A 24209-nucleotide genomic window follows, 5' to 3' on the forward strand; every position below is an offset into this window, starting at 1 on the left:
ATCTGCCTGTAAGTCATAAGCGAAAGCTATTGCAGGGCTGGACAACAGTGGAGACAAGAGAACCTATATGCTATAGTGTTCTCTAAGGTAGCACCTCTAACAAAAACTTAGAAGTATTTCATGTGTTACTTTGTGAAATTGTTTATTTCTTTGATTGTATACGGAGTAGCAATTAATAAATGTGTAATATTGTGTTATATACCTTTATTTAAGATAACGGTTGTGGAAAAGTGTGAGTGTGGCTGTAAAGGAGAGACGTGCAATAGAACACGAAATGAGTGTGGAGTTCGAATCCACGGATCGGAGTGACAGATTTGAGTGATTGTGTATTGTACTGTAAAGTGATTATACTATGGCATCCAAGTTAACACAGTTGTTTAAAAGTAAAAGTATGGGTAAACTTGCTGCAAATGACACAATTCCAAAAAATTCTCCATTGGGATGTTTATTGGCACATTGGGGAGATTTACATGATGTTCTGTGAAAGAGACAGATGATTGAGGATTGTAATAATTGGTGGCCTTTGTATATATTGGATGATCAGGAAAAATGGCCCATGAATGGGACACTGAATTATAACACTATTCTGCAGTTAATGCTGTTCTGTAAAAGACAGGGGAAATGAAGTGAAATGCCGTATGTGGATTTGTTCTTTTACTTAAGACAAAGAAAGGATTGGCAGGATGAATGTAAGTTAACTATTGGAGATAATCTGGTAATGGCTATAACTGCTGATAATAAGAAAGTGAAAAAGTGTTGTTCAACTTGTGAGATTGGGAAAGATTGTTTGAAGAAGAGAATTGCTTCCAAAATTGATGAAGGACCAGAATTAGATATATCCTCTCCTAGAAGAGAAAGGAATCAGGGTCGAGAATACAGGGCATGAGAACAGGTGGGTCAACCAGATAGCAGTGGAATAGAAGATGTGTAGGAGAGATTATCTGAGATTGTAATTCATACTCCTGTTTCACGGAGAACTTGACAGCAGACACAAACAATAGCTCCCCTGCGACAGGGAGTTGGTAGTGATGGGCCAGTATATGTGAAAGTACCTTTTTCAGTTGTGGATTTGATGGCATGGAAACAGGCAGCAGGAATTTATAGAGAAGTTCCTGAAAGAGTGGGCAGAGTAGTAGATACTATAATCAGAATGCAGAATCCAGACTGGAATGATTTACAGGTGATCCTGGATAATTTGTTAAGATGATACAGAGAAGCAGATGGTATTGAAAACTGGCGAAGCACAGGCAGAGGTGGCTGTGTTGAATGGAATAATGGGTGGAACAACAGAGCAGAATTTTCCATCTGGGGATCTGCAGTGGGACCCAAATAATGTGGCACATAGAGAAAGACTGAGTCGGTATCAGAAATGGATTTTATATGGAGTTGAACATGCTATGCCTAAATCTCTGAATTGGTCAAGTTGTATGAAGTAAGGCAAGATAAAAATGAATCTCCCTCAGCATTTCTGGAGAGACTGAAGGAAACTGCCAGGAAATACACTGATTTGAGAGTGGAAACAGTGACAGCTCAGATACAATTGGCTTTGATTTTTATGGGACAATTGGCACCAGATATAAGGAAGAAACTCCAGAAACTTGAGGGAGAGGATTAAAGGAGTTTGAATAAAATGCTGGAGGTAGCATGGAAAAATATATAACAAGAGAGAAAAAGAGGAAAGAAAAATTGGGGAAAGTAGATTATTGGCCGTAATGACAAGGGTGGCAGATAAAGAGGCAAAGGAAGAGGACGAGGATTTAATGGAAGGGGAGGTTGTATGATGAACTGTGGCAATCGGAAATTTAATACCTCCCTAGGAATAAATCAGTGTGCTTTGTGTAGGGAGGAAGGACATTGGAAAAGGGATTGGGATTGTCCTAAAAATAGGAATGCTTATCAAGACATGGCCAAGGTAATGGTTTTAGATGATTGAAGGGGACCGGAGGGGAACCCAGCTGAACCTCTGGTTATAATTAAGCTGGGAGAAAAAGAAGTTAAACATTTAGTGGATACAGGAGCGACATTTTCAGTATTAAATACCTGTAAAGGAAAAATTGGAACAAAACCAGCCAATATAATAGTAGCAACAGGGAAAGAAGAAAACAGGCCATTTCTACAACCCCTGGATTTGAAATTTGGAAATAAGATAATTACACATGAAATCTTGTATGTACCAGAATGTCCGATACCCTTGTTAGGAAGGGATTTGTTATCCAAATTGAATGCACAAATTGTTTTTGAAGAAGGAGAACTTTTCTTGAAAATACCTGAGTCAAAAACCGGAGAAATCCTGATGATACAAGAAAAAGTAAAGAAGCAGGAAATTCCACCGGAGGTGGATTTGGCAGTGATCCCTACACAATGGGAAACAGATATTCCTGGTAAATCGAAACTAGTAGAGCCTGTTAAAATAGATTTGAAGGAAGGTACAGGGACAGTGAAAATTAAACAATATCCAATCAAACCAGAAGTGAGGCAGGAACTGAAGAAATTGATTAATACATTTCTGGAGTATAAAATTTTAGAAGAATGTGATTCTGAGTATAATACTCCTATTTTACCAGTCAGAAAACCCTCGGGTGAATATAGGTTAGTACAAGATTTGAGAGCAGTGAATCAAATAGTTAAGGATATTTATCCTGTAGTAGCAAATCCCTATACGCTGTTAACAGCGTTAAAGGAGACTTATCAGTGGTTTACAGTCCTTGATTTGAAAGATGCTTTTTTTTGTATACCTTTGGAAAAGGAAAGCAGAAAACTATCTGCTTTTGAATGGGAAAATCCACAAACCAGGCGAAAGATGCAGCTGACATGGACCAGATTACCCCAAGGATTTAAAAATTGTCCAACTATTTTTGGAAATCAGTTGGCAAAGGAACTTGAGATCTGGAAACAGGACAAACCAAGATCTGGACATTTACTTCTACAATATGTGGATGACATATTGATTGCTACAGAAGAAAGATTTACTTGTATACAGGTGACTATTGACCTCCTGAATTTTCTGGGACTAAATGGGTGTAAGGTATCCAGGAAGAAGGCCCAAATAGCCTGTCAGACTGTGATATACCGGGGCTTTGAAATTTCAAAAGGGCAGCGACAATTGGGAAAAGATCGCAAAGAAGCTATTTGTAGTATACCTGAGCTGAAAAATATTCATGAACTCAGAGCGTTTTTAGGAATGACTGGGTGGTGTCACCCTTGCATTATGAACTATGGACTAATAGCTAAACTGCTATATGAGGCCCAAAAGAATTCTCCCTTAGTATGGGGCCCACAACAGCAAAAGGTCTTCGTAGAATTAAAGTGTGCCTTAATGTCTGCACCTGCTTTGGGAATTCCAGACTTAACCAAAGATTTTCAGTTGTTTGTTCATGAAAGGCAACACCTTGCACTGGGCATGTTAACTCAGAAGATAGGAAGCTGGAAAAGACCAGTCAGATACTTCTCCAAACAACTGGACATAGTGAGTAAAGGGTGGCCAAATTGCCTTTGAGCAGTGGTGGCAAGAGTAATGCTCATACAAGAAGCTCAAAAATTGACCTTGGGAAGAACAATAACAGTCTATGTCCCGCACATGGTGATAACTGTCTTAGAACAAAAAGGGGGGGACATTGGCTGTCTCTGAGCCGAATGATGAAGTACCAGGTAGTACTGACTGAACAAGATGATGTGATTCTAAAGACAACTAACCTAGTAAATCCTGCAGTGTTTTTAAGCTCCATACAGGAAGAAGGACAACTGGAACATAACTGTGTGGCTACCATCGAGTATGTTTAATCCAGTCATGAAGATCTGAAGGATGTACCATTGGAGCGACCAGACTGGGAATTGTATACAGATGGAAGCAGCTTTATGGAGCAAGGAGTCCGATACACTGGATATGCAGTAACAACAGATACTACAGTTATAGAAGGAGGAGCACTGGCGAATACCACATCAGCCCGGAAAGCGGAACTTATTGCTTTGATTCGAGCCCTAGAATTAAGTAAAGAAAAGAAAGTAAATATCTGGACAGATTCAAAATATGCCTTTGGGGTAGTGCATGTCCATGGAGCTTTGTGGAAAGAAAGAGGGCTATTGTCCTCTCAAGGATCAAACATTAAATATCAAAAGGAAATTTTACAATTACTGCAAGCAGTTCAGAAACCAGATCAAGTAGCAATCATGCACTGTAAGGCACATCAAATTGGGAACACAAAAATAATTGCTGGAAATAATTTGGCTGATAAAACGGCAAGAAAGTTAGCAAAGAAACAAACATTACAGATGGCAATAATTCCTTCCAAAACAGTAACCCCTCCTAGGGAAAGGCCAAGATATTCAGAACAAGATGACAAATCAGGTCAGTTATTAAATGCTAAGAAAAACCTAGTTGGATGGTGGGTATCCCCTAATGGACAAATAGCAATTCCACCTCTTTTGATGAGAGAGGTAATTCAAACAAAACTTCAGGAATGTCACTGGGGAGTGGAAGCCTTACTAACTTCTTTACAGAAACAAGCAGTATCAGTTAAAATGTTGGGAATAGCTTAAAATGATAACTGCAAAATATGAAGTATGTTTGAAAAATAATCCAGTGATGAAGAAAAGAGTTCAAATGGGTAGATTAAAATCTGGTACAGAACCTGAAGATTATTGGCAAGTAGATTTTTCAGAGTTACCTAGACAAAATGGGTACTGGTACATCCTGTGGGGGTTGATACTTTTACAGGATGGCCAGAAGCCCTTCCCTGTCGCACCACACAAGCAAAAGAAGTAGTGAAGTAGTTACTACAAGAAATAATTCCAAGATTTGGAGTTCCTATTGGAATTTCTTCTGATAGAGGTCCACACTTTTTTGCTGAAGTAGTCCAAAGTGTTAGCAAAGCATTGGGTATTAATTGGGATTTACATTCATCTTGGAGGCCACAATCTAGTGGGAAAGTGGAAAGGATGAATCAAACGTTAAAACGACAAATAAGTAAAATTTGTCAAGAAACTAGTTTAAAGTGGCCTCAGGCACTTCCATTGGCATTATTACGAATCAGAGTACAACCAAAGAGTGGAACCTCAGTCAGTTCCATATGAGTCTCCAGAACCAAATCCAAACATATATGTAAAAGGAAAACAAGATGTGTATAACTATTTGTTTTTTCCAAGGAAAACTTTGGCTGCAATTCAGAGTGCAGTTATTTGGAATAGACCTTTATCCCTGGAGAATTCAGTGCATGATTTCCAACCAGGGGACTATGTCTATGTGAAGACCTAGACCTCTGAACCCTTGCAGGAACGTTGGAGAGGACCTTTCCAGATATTGTTAACCACTTATACAACTATCAAGATTGCAGAATCAGATGCTTGGATACATTATATTCGGGTGAAGAAAGCACCTACTCCATGGAAGATTGCTAACCGTGATCCAGTGACTTTAAAACTGACTCTGAAACATGTCTAATTTTTTCATATCAGGTTTTGATTGTTCTTTGGATTTTATTTTGGTCGGTAGTGGTGGTAGGATCATGGACTGACTTGGTGGATAGGAACAAAAGACAACTAGAAACAGAAAAGTAATTGACATTCCCAAACAAATGGCTGAGGAAAATTCGATGTTGGGATTGATTAAAGGATTTGCCAACTTGCAGAATGTTACACAGATTACTGCTTGTTACTGCAGCAGGTGAATCCATTCCGTGGGGAATTTTAACTATGAATCTGACCAATCTGGAACATAAAAATGAGACCACCTATTGTGAACAAAGGCCAGTAACTCAATGGTATGAACAAGTAAAGGTTATCAGAAAACAGTGGAAATCTCCAGGTAGTCGGGCTGATTGTGAAAAATTGTTAAATTATGTTTTTACCAAAATAGGGAGATATAAGACTGTGGGATGGTGTTCTTATGATGAACAACTTCAAACCAATGTGAGCAAAAACATCATGGAATGGAAGTGTAACAAAACAGGCCAAGGTACACAATCAGTAGAACAATGGGACTCTATATGGTCTATGTCCATATTTTCTCAATTTCAGTACATGGCCAGAACTCCTTGGTGTTTTACCTGGGATGGAAAAGCTTTTGTAGTTTTACCCTCAGTCAATGATAAATCAACTTCATTGAGAGAGAAGGAGAATAAAATAGTGCCACAGTGGAAATGTGAAAAGGTGTATGATATCAGCAATGCAGATTTAATAATTCAACAAATTCCTCCTTTGGCCGCTGCTTTAAAATATGGTTGTTTTTGCTGAGGTCTGAAGAATACTCTCAATTTAACTAGCACTTTTACACCCAGAAGAGGAACTCTGTTTAGTTGCAGAAAATATACTATTCAAAGTCCAGGACATTTAGTTTGGACGTTAAGTGACGGAACCTGGACAACTCATTTACCATTAGATGGTAAGGTGAAACGAATTACTTTAGGCATGCCAAAATTGTGCCTGATTTGGAAGAAATCACCGTTTAAGGGACCCTTGGAAAGTTTAAAATCAAAATGAACCAAGAGGTCTGAGACAAATGATGATACTTGGAAAGAACCATCAACAGGAGTAAAAATTGGCTGAGCACTTGAATCACTTTTGAATCCTATAGCCTCATATAGAAACAGAGAATGGCTTTATCAATTAACGAGGTCAGGTAGAAAAGTTAGCAAATGTCACCAAGAGGGGATTTAGGAAATTGCAGGTGACCTCCAGAATGACTTTACAAAATAGAATGGCATTAGATATGCTTTTACTTAAAGAACATCGAGTATGTGGATATCTCTAGGATAGACTGGACCACTGCTGCATTCACATTCCAAATGTAACTCAAGATGTGGAACATGATCTGGACCTATTAGGTAAAACTGAAAAGGAAACAGAATCAATTCGAGAAGATATGTCAGAAGATTGGCTAGGGAAAATTTTTAACAAAATGGGATGGAATCTAAGCTCTTGGATACAATCTATAATCAAAACTGTGTTTCTGTTACTGATTGTCTTTCTGATGATCACGCTAGTATATGCTTGTTTGAAGAAACAGTTTATCAATAGAATTGCAGTCAATCGCATGATCATGAGAGAAGTACCAACCATTCCACCAAGATAATAGTCCACCACCAAAATACGCTGAAACTACTGCTATGTAAATAATGTGAAAGTATTGAAAAGTTTATTTTATTTTTTTTATTTTATAAAATCATTTAAATAGAAATATAGAGGACTAAGAAATATATTTTAATGAAACTAGTAGTTGCACAACAAAAGCTGCTATGAAATTAACATACAAAGCGAGAGTATGTTAATGATTTTTGGGAAATACTATGTTTATGCATGAATACGTATGAACAAGTTCTATATAAGGTGTATGATTTTGAAGCCTGGTGTGCGTTGGTCGTGAGGAGACTCACTCACGCACCCGGCCATCGATAAAGAAGTGTCTGCTTATCTACATCGCATTGGTGTTGATAAATTCTTCATTCCAAGATTTCGGTAACATTATGACTCCAAAAAGTATGGATATACGTAGACAAAATACTAAGGTAAAAACATACGGGTTTTACTATGTTAACAGACATTAAAGTAACTACCACCTCCACTTTAGATTTATTGGAGTGTGACACATTTTTCTACTTCCTGTGCTACTGTAATTTGGACATATCAAAAGCATAAACCACTTCAATTTTTTGTGGTAAATGACTGACTTCTCTGCTACATCATTCAAAGTTTTTCCTTAAGACAACAGGTCCAGGTGATCAGAAAGCTGCACAAACTTGTGCAGTGCGCTCAATTACAAGACTTAAGCATGTTTTATACTATCTTTTAAACACAGAAAAGAATCTGAAGGTTTTTTGTGCTAAAACATAGTAAAGGGCCAGCTTCCAATGGAGAGCAAGAGAAACCTAGACAATTTCACGTGATCAGTAAGAGAAAACAAAAAAGAATATTCTAGCAAGTTTAAGTGGACTGCACATACATATAATCTATAATGAAAAACATTCCCACATACCAAGCGGGAGCAAACAGTGCTTAAAAAAACAAAACCAAAACAACAAATCAGCACAGAGCTGCAACAGTGAAGGATGGGCTACAGTACTGGTGGGAGTACACACTTTGGAAAGAGGAAAAAAGATGGTCATCAGAAACAAAACACAGAATTCAGAAAACTGATGAGAATCATACTTTTTTTTTTTTTTCCTAAAGTTTGCTGAATTAATTGTTTCAAATTTAGAAAACAAGGATTTCTGGTGAAACCCTTTCTGAAAGCATTTTCTAGACTTCTAGAGCACAGTTATAATTTCAACTGCTCAGTAGATCTTCAGGGTCATGGGATAAAGTCTTGCTTTACTCCTGGTAGGAGAGTAAAGTCAGACAGAGTACAAAATTAGAAGATCATCACAGGATTAAAAACGAATACTGTCACTGAGGACTTGGCATTACAGTTTCAAATACACCTTTGGCTCCTCATCTGCTATTATTATGGGACACAAGTGACTGGAGACAAGAAGCAAATCTTTAACACCAAGGGTATTAGTGATCCCTGGTTTCTTCTGCAGAAGCAGAGTCCATTGCTATAGCATGGTACAACCTCGTAACTCTATTAAGAGGCTGGTGCTGTCAGAGAACATCTGATGCTGAGCACCGGTCTTCTCAGGAAGTTTTCGTCCCCTCAGATGTTCTCCCTCTTCATCCATCTTCCATAAAGAAAGAGTTGTCAGTTGAAGACAGTGGCATGGAGATGCATTTTAAAACTCATGGCTTCCTGGCACAGAGCTGCCCTTTCACCTCAGTGGATTTGTAATACACACTGACAGTACAGTACATTAGGATCCGAAGAAAAGCAAATTTCAGTTGGGGTAGGAATGCCACAATGGCTAGATAGACCATTTTGAATTCAACATTTATATTAAGACTTGTCACAATAGAGTAACCAAAAATCTTGGATTATGAGCTGAATCCAATTATGTTGAACACGATGTATGAAACTGACAGAACAAGTGGCTTGGCAGAGATTTAATTCTGCTACAGTAGAACACAGTTACCAGTGCCCTAACTAATCCACATGGACTTGTCATAGTACAACCTATGAGAAAGGTATATTAGTTATGAAGTTACAGGAAGTTTACTCAGAAAAAAAAAATGAAAAGGGGGAGAGGGATGTGCCACACATTTTCAAAGCTTCAGAACTAGTCAGAAAACAGTTGTAACTGGTATTTTTTTCAGCCTGATCCAAAAATCTCTTTTTAGAATACAGTTATCCTGAAATTTCTACACATAAAGAACTCAGAAACATATGTTTACTGGCAATACCATTAAGGAGGGTTTAATAACTCTTATACAAACATTGTAATTAAAATTTCAGACATTAATAGCCCACAGGGCCTGTTCTTTCACATAAGGGCAACCTTTAATATCAATAAAAGGCAGCCCTTTACTGTTTCAACTAACTTTTCCTTTATGCAGACATGACCACATAAAGTTATTTCAACCTCCAACAATCCTTTTCACACCACTAATGCTGGAAAAGACAATGGTAATCAGTTTTCAGAGCTTTTTACAAAGTTCTTGCAAGAAAAAAAAGCAAAACTTTTTTTCTGAGCTCTGATTCCCCGGCTTTGTAATCAATTAGCATAAAAACAGATGAAACAACAGTTACCTAAAAGCTCCTGGGTTGGTCCTGCCAAGTCCCAGCACAAGGGATTCTGTAATTTCCATGCTCTCAGAGCGCATCATTGGAACTATGTGCTTAAACAAGGAGGAAGGGGATGGAATGCCAATGATCTAAGAAGAAAACCAGAATAAAACAGAATGAAGTAGTTACCAGACAATCAGGTGATGTGACATTAAAACATTTGCTATAATTTTACAGTCTTCTCACACGGATCAGTGACTTAAAATTATAAAAATGAAATATTTGGTATTTGACATGGAAAAAGACTTTCTGAAATAGTAGTTTAACTACTTTTCCGTTCCATGTATAATTCCATGTCAGGTGACAACGAATGCCTCAACATGATAAACAGATGCTTTGCATCTTTAGTGTATCTGCCCTCCTTAGGAAGAGGAAACACTTCTGGTGTGCAATTCCTTAAGACTCCACTGCAGCTCTCAAACAGAACAAAGCTTTCAGTCTACAGTTCCTCAGATTTAGGGAAAGGATCCTGGCAACAAACAAGTGGAATAGGCTGCTCCTGCCAAAAATCTGCTGCATACTCCATGAGTTATCTTTACCTCTACTGTACCTTCTACAGGAAGCCAAAAAGGAGAAAAACAAAAAGAAGCAAACAAGCAAAAAGAAAAAATCTGCAGGTGATATGAAGCAAGGCAGACAGAAAACTATCTGTCATTGGGAAAAATGTCACAAGATACATTATGCCTGAATATGTCACTGCTTCAGTTACTGACGTGAGAGGCTATTTGCTCAGAATTGCACAAGCCAACTGACAGCAAAAAAAACCCCAGTCAATGATAAACATTTCCTCATTACCACTGGATAAGACTGAGATTGGGTTAATGTTTTTATGACATGATTAGGTTTTGCCTTAAAAAACATAAGCAGAAAAGCCTCTACAGCACGGATTGGGAGAAGCAAACTGAAACATTATCCTAAACACATGAAAGACAAATGTATACTAAAACGTGTTTTCAGACAAATTACACCAGTTTCTGAGAATTATGACAGTTACTATAAGCCTCAGGTGTCTCCACTTCCAATAACATATAGACTTATTTACAGAAAGCTTTAGAAGAACCTACTCTTGAATCAATGCTGTAACCGCTGTCGGGAGTAGACGCCAGCGTCTCAGGAGGGGAACATCTCACAGAGCCTGTGGAGGTGGAGGAGTTTGAAGAAGATGCTGCACTGCAGCAAAGAATCAGGTAGTTTCTCCACAGCCCAATATAGGAGTCACTGCTTGTAGTAGTATTCACTTTCTTTGCATTGATAGGGCTGCTATTTAAAAAAAAAAAACAAAACTCCATATAGTAAAAAAAAAAGCTCAGTATAGTAAATAAAGCTTACCAGATTACACTTTGTTTTTCTACTGAATTTATTTTTCAATTATGTACATGCCATTGCTTCCAAAATTATTAACATGGCGTAAACTGAATAAATTGTTCAGAATACAGCTGTACATCAATAACGTATGCTTTTATAGTCAAATTTGTTGAACTACAATATGACTGAAGGCATGAATTAATTAATCTTTACAGCAGGTAACATTTTTCCAGACAGAACTACTTTAATTTTTTGTTATAGAAAGCTGAATTAAACCTACAGAAAATATTAACAGGCCATATGCCACCTCACTGAAACATGATGACACTGCAATAATGATAAATCTTGAAAGAATACTCAAAATAATATATTGTTATTTACTTCAGAAATTAACTTACTTTATATCCACTTGTGGAGACAGCAGTTGGAGTCTGGTATAAGCAAACGTCCAAGCATAGCTTACAGCTGTCGGACAGTGTTTTGGGAGATTTTCCTGTTTCATAAAACTTGAGAGGCTTATGATCCATGGATCTTGACCTTGAGTCACATGTGCAAATATCCATATATGTGATGGACTGACTACATCAAACTGGTGGCTGATGGGGGAGGAATTCCAATCAGCCAGAGTCTGTAAATCTATTGAACTGGGACAGTACAGTAAAGTAGTCTGTGTGCATAAAAAAAGAGAACAAGGCAGTATTTTACATCTATGTATATTAAGTAGCAATGTCTTCATTGTTAAAAACCTAAGAAAGTATCAGTGTCAAAACTACATTTAGAATAGATAAAACACATTACTTAATTTATGGGGTTTTTTTACAGACATTCCTAGCATGGACAGTTATATAAAAATGCTGTTTGGGAAGGAACTGGATATTAGGAAACAATAAACTCTAGAAAAAGGCCCTTTCAGTCATTAGGATTTAATAATTCCAAAAGATTCCAGACTCTAAAAGCCTTACTACTGAACTCCAACTTGTTTCTTAAACCTAAAATCAGAAGAGCTTTTCCTTGATACTTAAGAGTTAATGGTAAATATATAAATACAGAATTCTGTTGTTATGGATAGTTATTATAGTTTTCATCATGCATAAAGGACACAGTGACTTTATTAAGACACTGTATCACTGCAGAAAAAGGTGGTGGTCTTTGCTTCAAAGAAATGGTAATCTATGAGCAAGATGAGAAAACACAGTTGAGGATATATATGGTATATGGTGGTCATAACAAGACACCACTGACCATAAAGTGCACAAAGTGTCAGCTTCACAACATTCCTCAAATTTTTTGAGTTTCTTGTTTTGTTTTGTTGGGTTTGTTAGTTTTTGTTTTTTTAAGGTGATAACTTGCTGATAAAGTTAGCACAAACATAGTGATGCTATCATTTAAAATATATACAATTTGCATGGGACAGTTTTGCAGAACACCTCATCTTGCATCCAAACGTTAAAACTCTCCTACCTGGTCAGCCCCAGTGAGATGTATGAAACTCTCCAGGATAGTAGCACTTAGTCTGTCCATTACATCTATAGCCAACTCATCATCACTCTACAAAAGACAAAAGGCAAAACATAAAAAGCTCAAAGAAAGTCAAGACAAAAGCAGTTTCATTAAGCAGCCACAAGAATGGGTCATCAACTCTTACCTTAGAAATTTCTAGAAGTGTGAACAAGGCCCTTATTTCTCTGAGAACACTGACAGCTAATCTCCTGGTGGCGGGCCTTGTGCTGCAAAGGATGACTAAAGCAAAGCCTTCCACCACATGAAATACACTGGAATAAAGGGTCCTCTCCAGAGGAAGGGTATGGGCAGCCCCATTGGATACACCACGCTGAGAAAAAGATCACAGTAGTCAAGCAAATTAAGAAAAAAATTAACACAACCAAGCTATAATAGTTCCATAATTGGCAATGGCAGAATTAATCATAAGGTATTTAGATCTTGTTTGGCTACTAGTCAAATTTTGCATTAGGAGAATTGCATGATACCAGCTACTTTGTTTTTTTTAGTATCTCTCTGACTTCAGTCCAAACAAATATCACAAGAAAGTCTTTCTTGTTTCGTTTTCTCACAAGGACGATGCAGTGAGGGCAAAATTTAAAAATAAAGTAATACTGTTACATATAGTATTGTATAAAATTTAACTATCTGGACTCTTTCTGTTTGTTAGTAAAAAATGGTGCTTTTTTACTAGTTCTACTGTTTAACTGCTCCTACTTAATATACTTCCAGTTACACATGATGACTTTTGTTGTAAGCAAAAATGTGGCCTTGAATTAGTGTTTAGGTAATACTTAATAATATTGAAGTAACTTTATTGACAAAAACGCTGATTTAAAATAATAGATCTAAAAATCTTCAAGCACTGTAAGAAAGTAAGCTGAATTTTTTATTATTTAGCAAAACCAATAAAGCCTACTAATAAAATTCTACGTAGATTCAAACCATGTTTTAAAATCAAAGGACCTTATTTAGAAATACCTGAGAATCTTGGTTTTTATTGTGCATTTGGGCTGCTTGTTTCCACTGATTTATGAGCTGCACTAACATTTTTACTGCATTGTCAAGAAGCGTTGGGTGGATGTCAGTCACTTCACGCACAATAAAATATACAAATCCTGAAAGAACATCTTCCCGCCAGTCTGGAAAATCAAGCATTAATGCTTGGAGAGTATTGAAAGCCAAGGCACGAAGTTCTTCATCCATATGAATTGTCAGCCTGTTCACAAAAAAATACCGATATCATCACCCTAGATTGGCATACACTTAACCAGCCTTTATAAATTAAAGTTTGGTGTTAAATCTTCATTCTTTACTGCACAATGTAGAATACTTCCACACATGCATTTTCTGCGTGGAATACGTCTGGAACCAGCTACTAACAGAAGGCACTACTACTATAGCAAAATAATTCAAGACTTCACAAAACTTAGTACAGACAAATAATTTTCAAGTGTGACAATCAAGTCGCACATATAGGCACATCTTTGCACGCATCTGAGCAACCGCCTTAGAGCTGAGGCACAGTGTGATGTACAGGTTATTTTCTTCAGATAAAAATGAAAAGAACAGATTATTTCTGCGGATAAAGCAGCTTTACTCTGGATAGGAGAAAAAACTTGCAAAAAAACCCCTTTGCATATATGCTTAAAAATACGTCTCAGCTATGGTAGAAGAAGTATTAAGTAATAATACAGTACCAGATAAGTTTCATGTCTTTTACGTGATTTTTGACACTGAAGAAAAAGTGTTAGAAACATCTTATTCTCCCACACCACTACCGTTTTTATATATGTAACTGAACACATTATATGCAAATGAATTTATAATTTAAAAGCTAAAAGCTATCCCGTATTTCCGCGCTAAGACCATTCCTGTATTAAAAATTAAAAAGGAAGGTTTATCACTCTAGTAATACATAAAGACCGCCTGCATGTACCCCAACTACATATTCTCACTGAATGCTCAGTTTACCCACCTGCAAACACCTGGCTGTCCAGTTGTCTCAACTACTTATCAGTACTGATAAGGCACATTCAAGTTAAATTGAGATAAGAGATGGAGGAATATGGGTAGTGTTGAATAAAAAAAATGGAAAAAGGAAGCAGGATTAGTAGAGAACAAGAAAAAAATTTTGCCATTAAGTGCCTGTCTCCAATTTTGGTAATGTCAAAGAAGAATGCCTTTATGAAAATTTATAGTAGCAATAGGAAGGAAAAAGAAGAAAATATAAAAGCTGAAAAAAGTATGATAGTAGTAACAAAAAGATAAGTTCAAAAAACAAAGCAACAGAAATTCCTACTTTTCAAAAAATTATCTATAAAAATAAGTGCAAGACCTTCAGAATAGGTTTACCTCCCGCTACTCTGGCCAGTAACACTTGACCAACTGCAAAAAGCAGGCAGGAATAGGAAGAATGGATTTTATGTGCAGCGGACTCACACTATATAGTGCACTGATGAACTCTTATACACACAGCATTTAAAAAGAAACATCACTAAGAGCAGAATTTAATTTCCTTTACCTTGCAAGCAATTCAATGAGGTCAGTCTTGCTCATGCCATCTGGAATCAGTCTTGGGATAGCAGCAATACAGGTTCTGAACAAATCTATCTTAGGTTTTCTCTCACCCCTACAAAACCAGTTTATAACCAACAAAACAACAGGAAAATCTACTTCAGTACATGGCAAATATTTTCAATTTCATGTCAAAACTAAGGAGCTAACAAAACCTGTTATAATTAATTAATTAAATTAGCATTCATTTAATAGTCAAGAAAAAGGCCAAAATTTTAATGCATTAATGATGGTATCTGCAACATTCTAGCATAAAAATAATGACATATAACTGTGACAGTGACAATGCTGTAATTCAGTACATACGTAATCATGTCTTCAGGTTCTTTATTGGACATCTGCACACTAGTCATGCACATGGGCCTTCCAACTTCTTTGTCCAAATGCCTAAGAATGCTATCTAGTGCTTTTCTGACTTGAGGGTAGTATATGGACATTCCTGAAAAGCCAAAGAGTTCCGATCACCTCTTTCATTTATTCTCATTTCATTTTCACATTTTTAATAAAACGTTTGCCACTTACTCAGCTTCGAACTAATTTCTTCTTGTACAGAAGTTGATATGAAATACACACTTTAAATGTCAAAAGAAATAGATGTTAAATGAGTAGTAGTAGGCATTATATGGAAGTAGAACTTTCTTTCAGAAAGATCATAAAGAAGCAACCATTAGTTGCTTTTCTGTTTTCTCAACTCTGAGCATTTTAGTTCTAGTTTAAATTTTACACACTGAAACAGTCCTTTAGAGATGACTACCTCATCCACAGAAGATCAATACAGCACAGGGATCAAAACTGTCTTACTCCAGCTGTGGGACATTTGGGACATTCTAGAATGACATCAAGGGAACTAAAATTGCCATGCTATTTATGACACTAATTGCACTCAGGCTTCTTTGTGCTAATCTGGCAGTGCGAAACACTTAAAAAAAGCCATGGATTTGGTCTCAGACACCAGAAGGTCAATATTGTCTAGCAGCCCTCTCTAAAGAATCAAAGCAATTCTGTTAAAATATACTATGATTAGATTCTTGTTAACAATTAAAATAAATACAGAAATAAAGTTAAAAAAAAAAAACCCATTGCTTGAGAAAAATTGTGCATATGCATGCACATATTGGAACACCAACTTACAAAAGAACACAACATACCTATAACTTTTGCTTCCTCATCTGTCAGCGTTTTATTAAGAAAAATTTTCTTCACACGCAGAGTATTTCCTGAGGGAAGAACAACTCCTGTTGTTGGCATTGGTGGTTCACCATCTTTCTGCTGCAAGCTATCTGCTATGACAAGGAAGACTCTGAGGCCGATATTCATCCTCTTCAATAGCAAAAAAAGGAAGAAAAAGGAAAGAGAAAACAGAAGAAATTGTAACATTAAAGTAACACAGATGAAGCAAAACACAAACTGCATTTTCCCTCTTTCAAACAGACAGCAGTATAGGTCCAGTAGGACAGGTATTATTTAAATGTTACATATTAGGGTAATGAAAGTAACAAGAATAAGAATAAAGTTTAAGTCTTCAGTGTCTCCCCATAACTGACTCCAGTTAACTGACTTGGCATAGGCTAAAATACCAAATACTTTATAGTACAGAGCACCAAAGGACTTAATATGAATCTTGAGAATGACAGATTGCTTAAACGTCTCATTTGTTCAGTTGGGTCTTGAACCATAAGAGCCAGGTAAGACTTCTCTGAAAAAAGGCTTTACAGTTATACTGTAACAAAAATTCACACCTACTTACTGAAATTATTGTTGAAAGGAGTCTGAACTGTAGTACTGCTGCTAGCGCGTTCACCAGAAATGAAACAGCAATTGTGCAAACTACAATTACTTACTTCTTTAGTTTTAGCAGAACACCCACTCAGATACTTGCTACTCTGCTTACATCCTGGCTCTAAAATAGTTAACCAATTTCCCCTCATAAAATCCCCCAATGCTCTGTTCTCACTGTATGCAAGTAATGAGCTTTTTTTACCTCTGGATTAATAGTGAAGGTTTTAGGTGATTTTCCAACACTAAGAAGATCAAATATTATTTCTTTCATAGCAAAATCCAAACGTTCCTGTAAAGGAAGACAGATTGATACAATCATCTCTTTTCAGTTAATAGGAATAGTTTAATTTCATGGCTTGGAACAGGTGCTGTCAAAAAGTTTAAAAAATATAAATAAAAAATATTCCTTTTTTCCTATTCATTCTTATGACTTAATGTTCCTTTTTAAATATAGTACAATTCAACAAGCTCATCCCCTGATATGGTTGAATCATTTCTCTTGAAAAAAATTCCCAGACAATTCTGATCAAGTTGAACACATTTCTACAAATGAGCTGAACTGTTTTAAATACCTAAAAATTAATGCTAAAAAGAGGAGCCCTAGGAAACAAATATTAACAGTGAAGGGTTGAGTGTTCTGCCTCGTCCCTGTATGACCAGAAGCAAATCGCTTTGGAAGTTGAAGCACAGACAAGCTATCTGCAAGACAGGAAAACATGTCTCTAATCTATAAGGTTATAGATGAATGAGAGTTTATCTTGTGAGATCATATCCTGCATTTTGACATTAAGACACCAGAAGAACCTAAAATAATATTAACCATAATGCAATACTAACTACACACTAATACATACATTGCATATTTCTTCTGTCTACAGAGGCTAGTCTCCAGGCTAAATATAAGTGGACATTACTGTTCAAATGCTTTGTCCCTTATAAAAATATTAAGATGGGATATACTAAATATACTAGTGGATTTATATATATACACATACACAAACACAACAGTGCAATAGAAATGTAAATAGTAAACATCATAATGTTCATACACAACAGTTATTGAAGTTTAAGTAAAATCATTTTCCCACTAGTAGAAACAGAATGAGTCGTTTCATTTTTGTAAGTATTTAGGGAAATTCTACTCAGGATATAAGACCATTACCTCAGTGCAAATACTTCAAAACCTAACCGTAAACTTACAACTCTTCCAAATAATGCTCATCTATTCTTATAGCTCTACCTAGGCTTATTCTTACCTGAGCAATGAACTGAATAATCTTCACAAATATATTCAGAGGTGTGTCTCGTGGGACCACACTACGTGATCCTTTTGGAAAAAGTGCTGATACAATGCTCATGAGACGGCTAAAGAATTTAGAAACAAGAAGAAATTAAAAAAACTTTTAAAACCATCTTTTAAATAGCATAGATGTTACAGTTCAAATCTGGAAGTGTGTGTGGAGGGGCTGCTACTAAACAATGCACAAAGAAGCATTAAGACAGGTAGGACCACCTATGGAAAGTACAGCCCTCTACTGACACAGGCAACAGTATTCTGGGCTTATTTATAAAGCGACCAAGATCCTGCTTTAAACTAGTTAGTAATAGTCAGGAGGAGGGGAAAAATCTGAAGGACTATTCTAAATTCTCATTATACTAATTTATACTTAAAACTTTTTCACTTCCAGCCCATACTTAGCAATGGCCACTTCATACACTATTTGTTCTGGTACTGTTAGTGCCTTTTAATTTCAATACATTTCCTACTTCTTACATCTCCATCCTCTTCTATCCCTGCAAAGACAATTGTAGACTCTATTCTTTCTCCTCATCAAAGTAATCAAATTCTTTAGCTTTTCTCTGTTAAGATGAAGTCTTTGTTCCCTTGTTTATATGACTAGACCACTCCTGAGCTTCAAGATCTCTTCTGATATCACTAGTGGGAAACCCCCTCACCAATCAATAGTTTAAACTCCTTTGCATAATAAACTTACCTTTGAGTTACAGTGTTGCTTTCACATTTTATTCTAATAACATAAACCCACAATAACCTATACAAAGATTCCAGTGCAACTCGGGACATTTTGGGATCTTTATTCTGTAAAATAAATGAAAAATACAGTTACTGTTGCCTGTGAGACACTCAGAAAATTCTGTTATTACTCTTTTGACTTTTAGGAATAGTTTCAAATTTTTTTACAATGAAAACTGATGTATTTAATGCCAACTAAAAGTTTTAATCTGCTTTTATGAAAACAATCCTGTATTGCATATTTGCAATACTACCTGAATATTTAGCTAGTAATTCCACATTATTTTACAGCAGAGTAACTAAAAAGCAGATATTCCTCTTAAGATGAATACCAAGAGTGTATTACTTACAAGAATTTTTCTCAGAAAGCCATTAGTAACGAATACCTACTTTAAAGCAAACTAACTCTAGTTTGCCTAAAACATCGGAGTAGCTGCTTTGGATCAGGCACAAAGTCTAAATCCGTCATTCAGTTTATGACAGCAGACAGTAGCAAGTGCAGAAGAAAAGAACGCAAAACAGGGCAGGCACACAACGATGCTTCTCCGGGTATGCACCCCAGGCTTCACCCAACTTAGCCATTTCCTCTGGGCTGTATTAGTGTTTACTCACTTCCAATGGATTTTTATTGTAACAATTAAACTAGATTTCTCTTGAATTAATACAAAATCTTGTGGCATCGTTCAGTTTGAATTATACACTTTATGAAAAACAATTATTTTTTGTCTTAATGCTGCTACTAGGAGTTTAGCTTTGTTCCTCCTAGCTCTTGATCTGTGTATAATAGTAACTAACCAAGATTCTTTGTACTAACTCCAGCAATCCCTTTTCCTGCTAGGGATTCTTGGTGCATTTATGATCTTGAACTGTCCTGTGAGATTCTTCAAACCGGCCATAAGTATGAGCTTATGAACAGAGTAAGTGATTCTGAGTTGTAATCATTTTAGACACTCTCAGTCTCAAAAAAAACCTCAACAAAAATCAACAAAAAAACCAACAGCACCCCAAAACTACACCTTCCCCATCTGCAGTGAATTCTTTCTGTTTCAAGACCTAACTATACAATGGCTTAAGCCTAAGTCATTTCATATTTTGTGGCCTCTACCACAAGCCAGTGAGTCAGAATAACAGATTGCTTTGCCCTCCCCAGACAAATGGTGTGTGATTTCACAAATGGTGTAAGTGGATTTAAGATCACACTGTTTGAAAAAAGATGGTCTCATCCTCAGTTCTCTCCTCCACAATCTCACTGCTCTTTTGTATTGACTCTAGCAGTAAGAAAGTCCAACTCACAGCTGTAAATTGATCCAAATAATTTCATGGCCATGTCTGTGCAACAGACTATATGGAGGAGAGTAATTTGGACGGCATTAACACAGGTGGGCTGGGACTACTGGTTTTGGCAGCAGCTTAGTTGAAGAAAGGCTAAAAGCCTATGACAAAAATCACAGAGGCAAAAGTGGTATTTCACAGACAAATAACATACATGACTTTATCAGAATATTAGACGTAATAACCTAACCCAGTCTACATCAGTGATAATGCTGTTCTACCCTCCCTCTTCACACCCATCAATGTGTCCCTGCAATCACTTCTGAATTAGCACACCTGCAACTAGGCAGCGGATAGGTTTAGGAAGGTGATCTAGACAAAATCTAACCAGCAAAATGTGACACCTGTCCCTGGTTAGTATTCAAAAAGATAGCTGTCCCACTGTCAAGTTAATTTACCAGCAGTGCTACTGTAAGGAAGAAGCAAACACTCAGAACTGTATGAGAGGGTGAGACTGTGATAGCTTTGATTTTAATCAACTTAAACAGCAAAAAAGTCATCACATTTAATCTGCAGGCCAGCAGTTCTCAATGGTCAAAGTAGGCTGGTGAATTCGTTGGTAGACACACTACCAAAGTCTATCTGAAATGTGGTGTCTAGAATGGAGTAATGCTTCAGTTTTCTTATTTCTAATATTCTGAAGGGGAGCTTAATTTAGAGATCTAAAGAAAACCAAAAATTTACTATTAGCTTTCAATGGTCTAATAAAAAAAATAAAAATGGTATAGGTAGCAGATTATCTCACAATGCATTAACAACATTGTATCTGTTAGGAGGTTTATCATCCAATATAGCTACTTCTGATTAGTTATGACAAAGTTGCTTCTTTGCTTAAAAAAAAAGTATAAGGAGGCATTCACCTTTTTAAAAGGGTTACAAAATAAATACAGCAGTACTTCTAAATCCTTCAGCACTGAAAATTTTTGTTATCTCTTCCTGTAAGTAGGAACTATATATGCTAGAAGAAAATGGCTTTTGGGGTCTAATTTATGGCACACTTCCTGTACACTTGGTGTTAATGTCAGCATTTCCTTTTCTCTTTGATATTACTGCAAGTAGAATACAGTATATACGGCTATGTAATTCACCAGCCTGGCTAAATTTGAGTCTTTTTTAGCTGATACCTGTCAGATTTGAAAGCACTCTGGGTTGTTTGGGTTGTGGGTTTTTTTGTGTTGTTTTTTTTTTTTTTCCCAAACACAATTTTGTTTAAAATCCTAACACTTTTAACATGAATTATGTCAGTGGATTATGGAATAAGCTGTAAAAATCATATCTGTGTTACAAACCCAAAAAAGTATGAGCAAATCTACAGTGGTCTTACATGACACATTAAGATGAGTCAATGAAACATATTTCAATGAAGGCAAGAAACAAAATAGCATTTTTTCCATGTTAGGCAAATGTAGTCACTTACTGAAGAAAGTACTTTTTAATATTGATGTTAAACTTTTCTTCTGTTCTGAACTAAAACAATGTCTACTTTTTAAAACCTGCAAAACCAACAGTGTAAAAGTCTTTCAAGTTAGTGCACTGCAAGTTGTTATAGCATATCAGTTTCACATTTTTTAATTGTGAAAATGTTTTCAAGTTTGCTCACATGCAAGACACTATTTGAAATGAATTAACAGAAAAAAACCATACATCTGAATAGGTAATTTACTTCCAGTTGAAACATGCACTGCTGTTCAGGAAAGCCAGCTGTGATATTGATACTCAAAGTTACATGTTCACCCTCAAGGAAAAACTGATACTAGATAATTTTCTGATCTTTCTCCTTTACTCCCTGGCAAGAAAAAAATCTTTGAAACATTATCTATTCTTAGTCCTTGTTGCTTATTAAAGTACTGACAGCAATTTTACCAAGAAGGGAAAGCACAAAATACAACAATTAACATAAAAAACCAAACCAAAATATTTACAGGAGACAAAGCAACAGTTCACATCGACATATTAACTCACCTGAAGTGTTTCTATTTGTTTTCTGATACTGTTGTTAGATGGCATCTAAATAAAGCAATGTGAGACAGCAAAACATAACAAACATGAGAATGGAAGGCACATGCATGTTAGATGAAAAAAAAGCACAAAAACAACAGATAGCTGTCTAGTAAGGACTCTATTCAGTAGAAATACAGGCTTTGCTATAGTGGTAGGAAACATTCCTCCAACTTTCTTTTGTGGTAACAGACACTAAGGTTAAACTGTGAAAAAAATTATTCTTTTCTACCCGACAGTGGTGCAGAACGATAAAGACACTTTTCTCTCCCATTTCAGCAGCTTTCTTAAATGTTCTTTCCTCTCCTTGGAGGAGGTGGTACGGATACCACAACAACTCAGCTTCATCTCAGAATCTATCAGCTTTCTGACAAACCTGCTAGAATTAACCCATCTAAAAACTAGTCAAAAAAGTAAGCAAAATGATAACACTGACCCAGCGTTACTGCCTGCTGAGCAAATCCAGTATTTTGCCTACGCTACAGTGTGTAGAGAAACTCCCTGCTGGGCTCAATGCCGAAAAAGCATCCCAACTGCTTTGTGGGACACAAGGCCAGTTATGCATATACCAACAAACCCTTTAGTACACTCCTGGTCTAAACTGACTCTTACAACTCACTTATCTGCTATTTACATCAGTCCGGACCCCTACGTTTCCTCTTTTCAGCAAGATTAGGATGTTTGCCTCCTATAATAAGCCTGCTTTGAGGTAATGTGCACCAAAACCCAGTACCAGGGCAATAAACATTGCTAGCACCGGACTGAGATTCAGAGCACCCTCAGGAACATTACCAAGTACAACGTAGCACTGAAATACGGCAAAGTAAGGTAGGGTATGAATATACTTATGCATCAGGTACTATGGAGCAACTACAAAGATGTGAGCTTTCACACCATGGCAAACGGGGAATTCCTTATTTCCGTCACCAAAGCGTGACCAGATGGCGTTTATTGCTAGGAAATGTTTGCCCAGGGCAGGCACCAGGGAATAAAGTGAGCACCATGAATCCACGACCTACATTACCTCAAACCTGTACTCTTCACAGAATACCCTGTGACAGAATTTAAGTGTTGTAATTATTTCAATCACTAATTTGTTAATTTTAACCAACACAGTAGTGGTGGATGAACCTTTCCAGTATTTTAAAGTATCTCCCAGTAACTTTCAAAATTGCTTTATTAAATAATAAAGACAGTAGAGACAATAGATTTGGAATCCTTATTGCATTTTAAATACTTAGGTAACTGCAAATCAAGTAACTTCAGTCATTAGAAAAATCAGGAAATATAATGAGGAAGGGGAAATCTAAAAGACTAAACTGCTGTGAAATTCAGATTTATAAATTAATGAGATTACTTATTACAGAGTGCATGCATTTAATTAGCTTCAGAAATACAGGAACACATTAATTCGTAAGACACATGAGAACAGTGGGGGTGTATTTTTCAAAATTAAACTCCATGAATTTCTGAACACAGTAGACACCCAAAAATCCAAATAGTATTTGGTGGGCCAAATTAAACCATGCCATAAAATATCCTAAATAACCCATTGATGGCACAGCATCATAACACTGCAAATTCTGAATTGCAGAAATTCATATGTAGAATTTCTGCTGAATAGAGCCTTACAGTAAATGTGTTAAGCTGTTAGTGGTTAACAAAACTAAGTAAAATATAAAATGCATGCTCAGCAACTACCAGTTAAACTTACTGGCGTTTATAGTTTTAATACATCCATTATCAGCCAATGGACATTATGCCAGAAAAATGCAACTCCTGGATTGTAAGAATTTTTTAAAAAGCTTCATAAAAACAAAAGCAAAAGCAGCCTCCATAAGCAAAATAAACAACAGAACAAAAATTGCGGCAAATATTGCAAAAGAACTGCAATGTTAGATGATAAATATACAAAAACCCAACAAGCAACAGAAAAGTGTGGAAGATGAAAACAAAATGACCCTTAAAAAAACAATCCAAGCAGCTAAACCTGTTTGCTTTTGACTTCATGCTGGTTTATATATTTTATTAATAAGC

The 24209-nt window shown here is 36.4% G+C and overlaps 1 protein-coding gene across 5 annotated transcripts in view; it reads right to left on the reverse strand.

Annotated features, from left to right (window-relative positions):
• The window catches only part of FRYL (FRY like transcription coactivator), a 179603-nt gene that overhangs the window by 63378 nt on the left and 92016 nt on the right, over window positions 1-24209 (reverse strand). For 4 of the 5 annotated variants that reach the window (XM_080403806.1, XM_080403807.1, XM_080403803.1 and 1 more), the window contains 13 exons: window positions 22137-22181; window positions 18805-18908; window positions 18067-18175; window positions 17013-17099; window positions 16180-16351; window positions 15338-15470; window positions 14979-15086; window positions 13436-13673; window positions 12600-12785; window positions 12416-12502; window positions 11353-11621; window positions 10714-10909; window positions 9614-9738 (listed from right to left, as the gene is read on the reverse strand). In XM_080403806.1, coding sequence (XP_080259932.1) covers window positions 9614-9738; window positions 10714-10909; window positions 11353-11621; window positions 12416-12502; window positions 12600-12785; window positions 13436-13673; window positions 14979-15086; window positions 15338-15470; window positions 16180-16351; window positions 17013-17099; window positions 18067-18175; window positions 18805-18908; window positions 22137-22181 — 1859 coding nt within the window. The remainder of the gene's footprint in view (window positions 1-9613; window positions 9739-10713; window positions 10910-11352; window positions 11622-12415; window positions 12503-12599; window positions 12786-13435; window positions 13674-14978; window positions 15087-15337; window positions 15471-16179; window positions 16352-17012; window positions 17100-18066; window positions 18176-18804; window positions 18909-22136; window positions 22182-24209) is intronic. The other variant, XM_080403805.1, reaches the window with a different exon arrangement.

Source organism: Falco punctatus, assembly GCF_963210335.1.
Source record: "Falco punctatus genome assembly, chromosome: 1".
Taxonomy (NCBI): Eukaryota; Metazoa; Chordata; class Aves; order Falconiformes; family Falconidae; genus Falco; species Falco punctatus.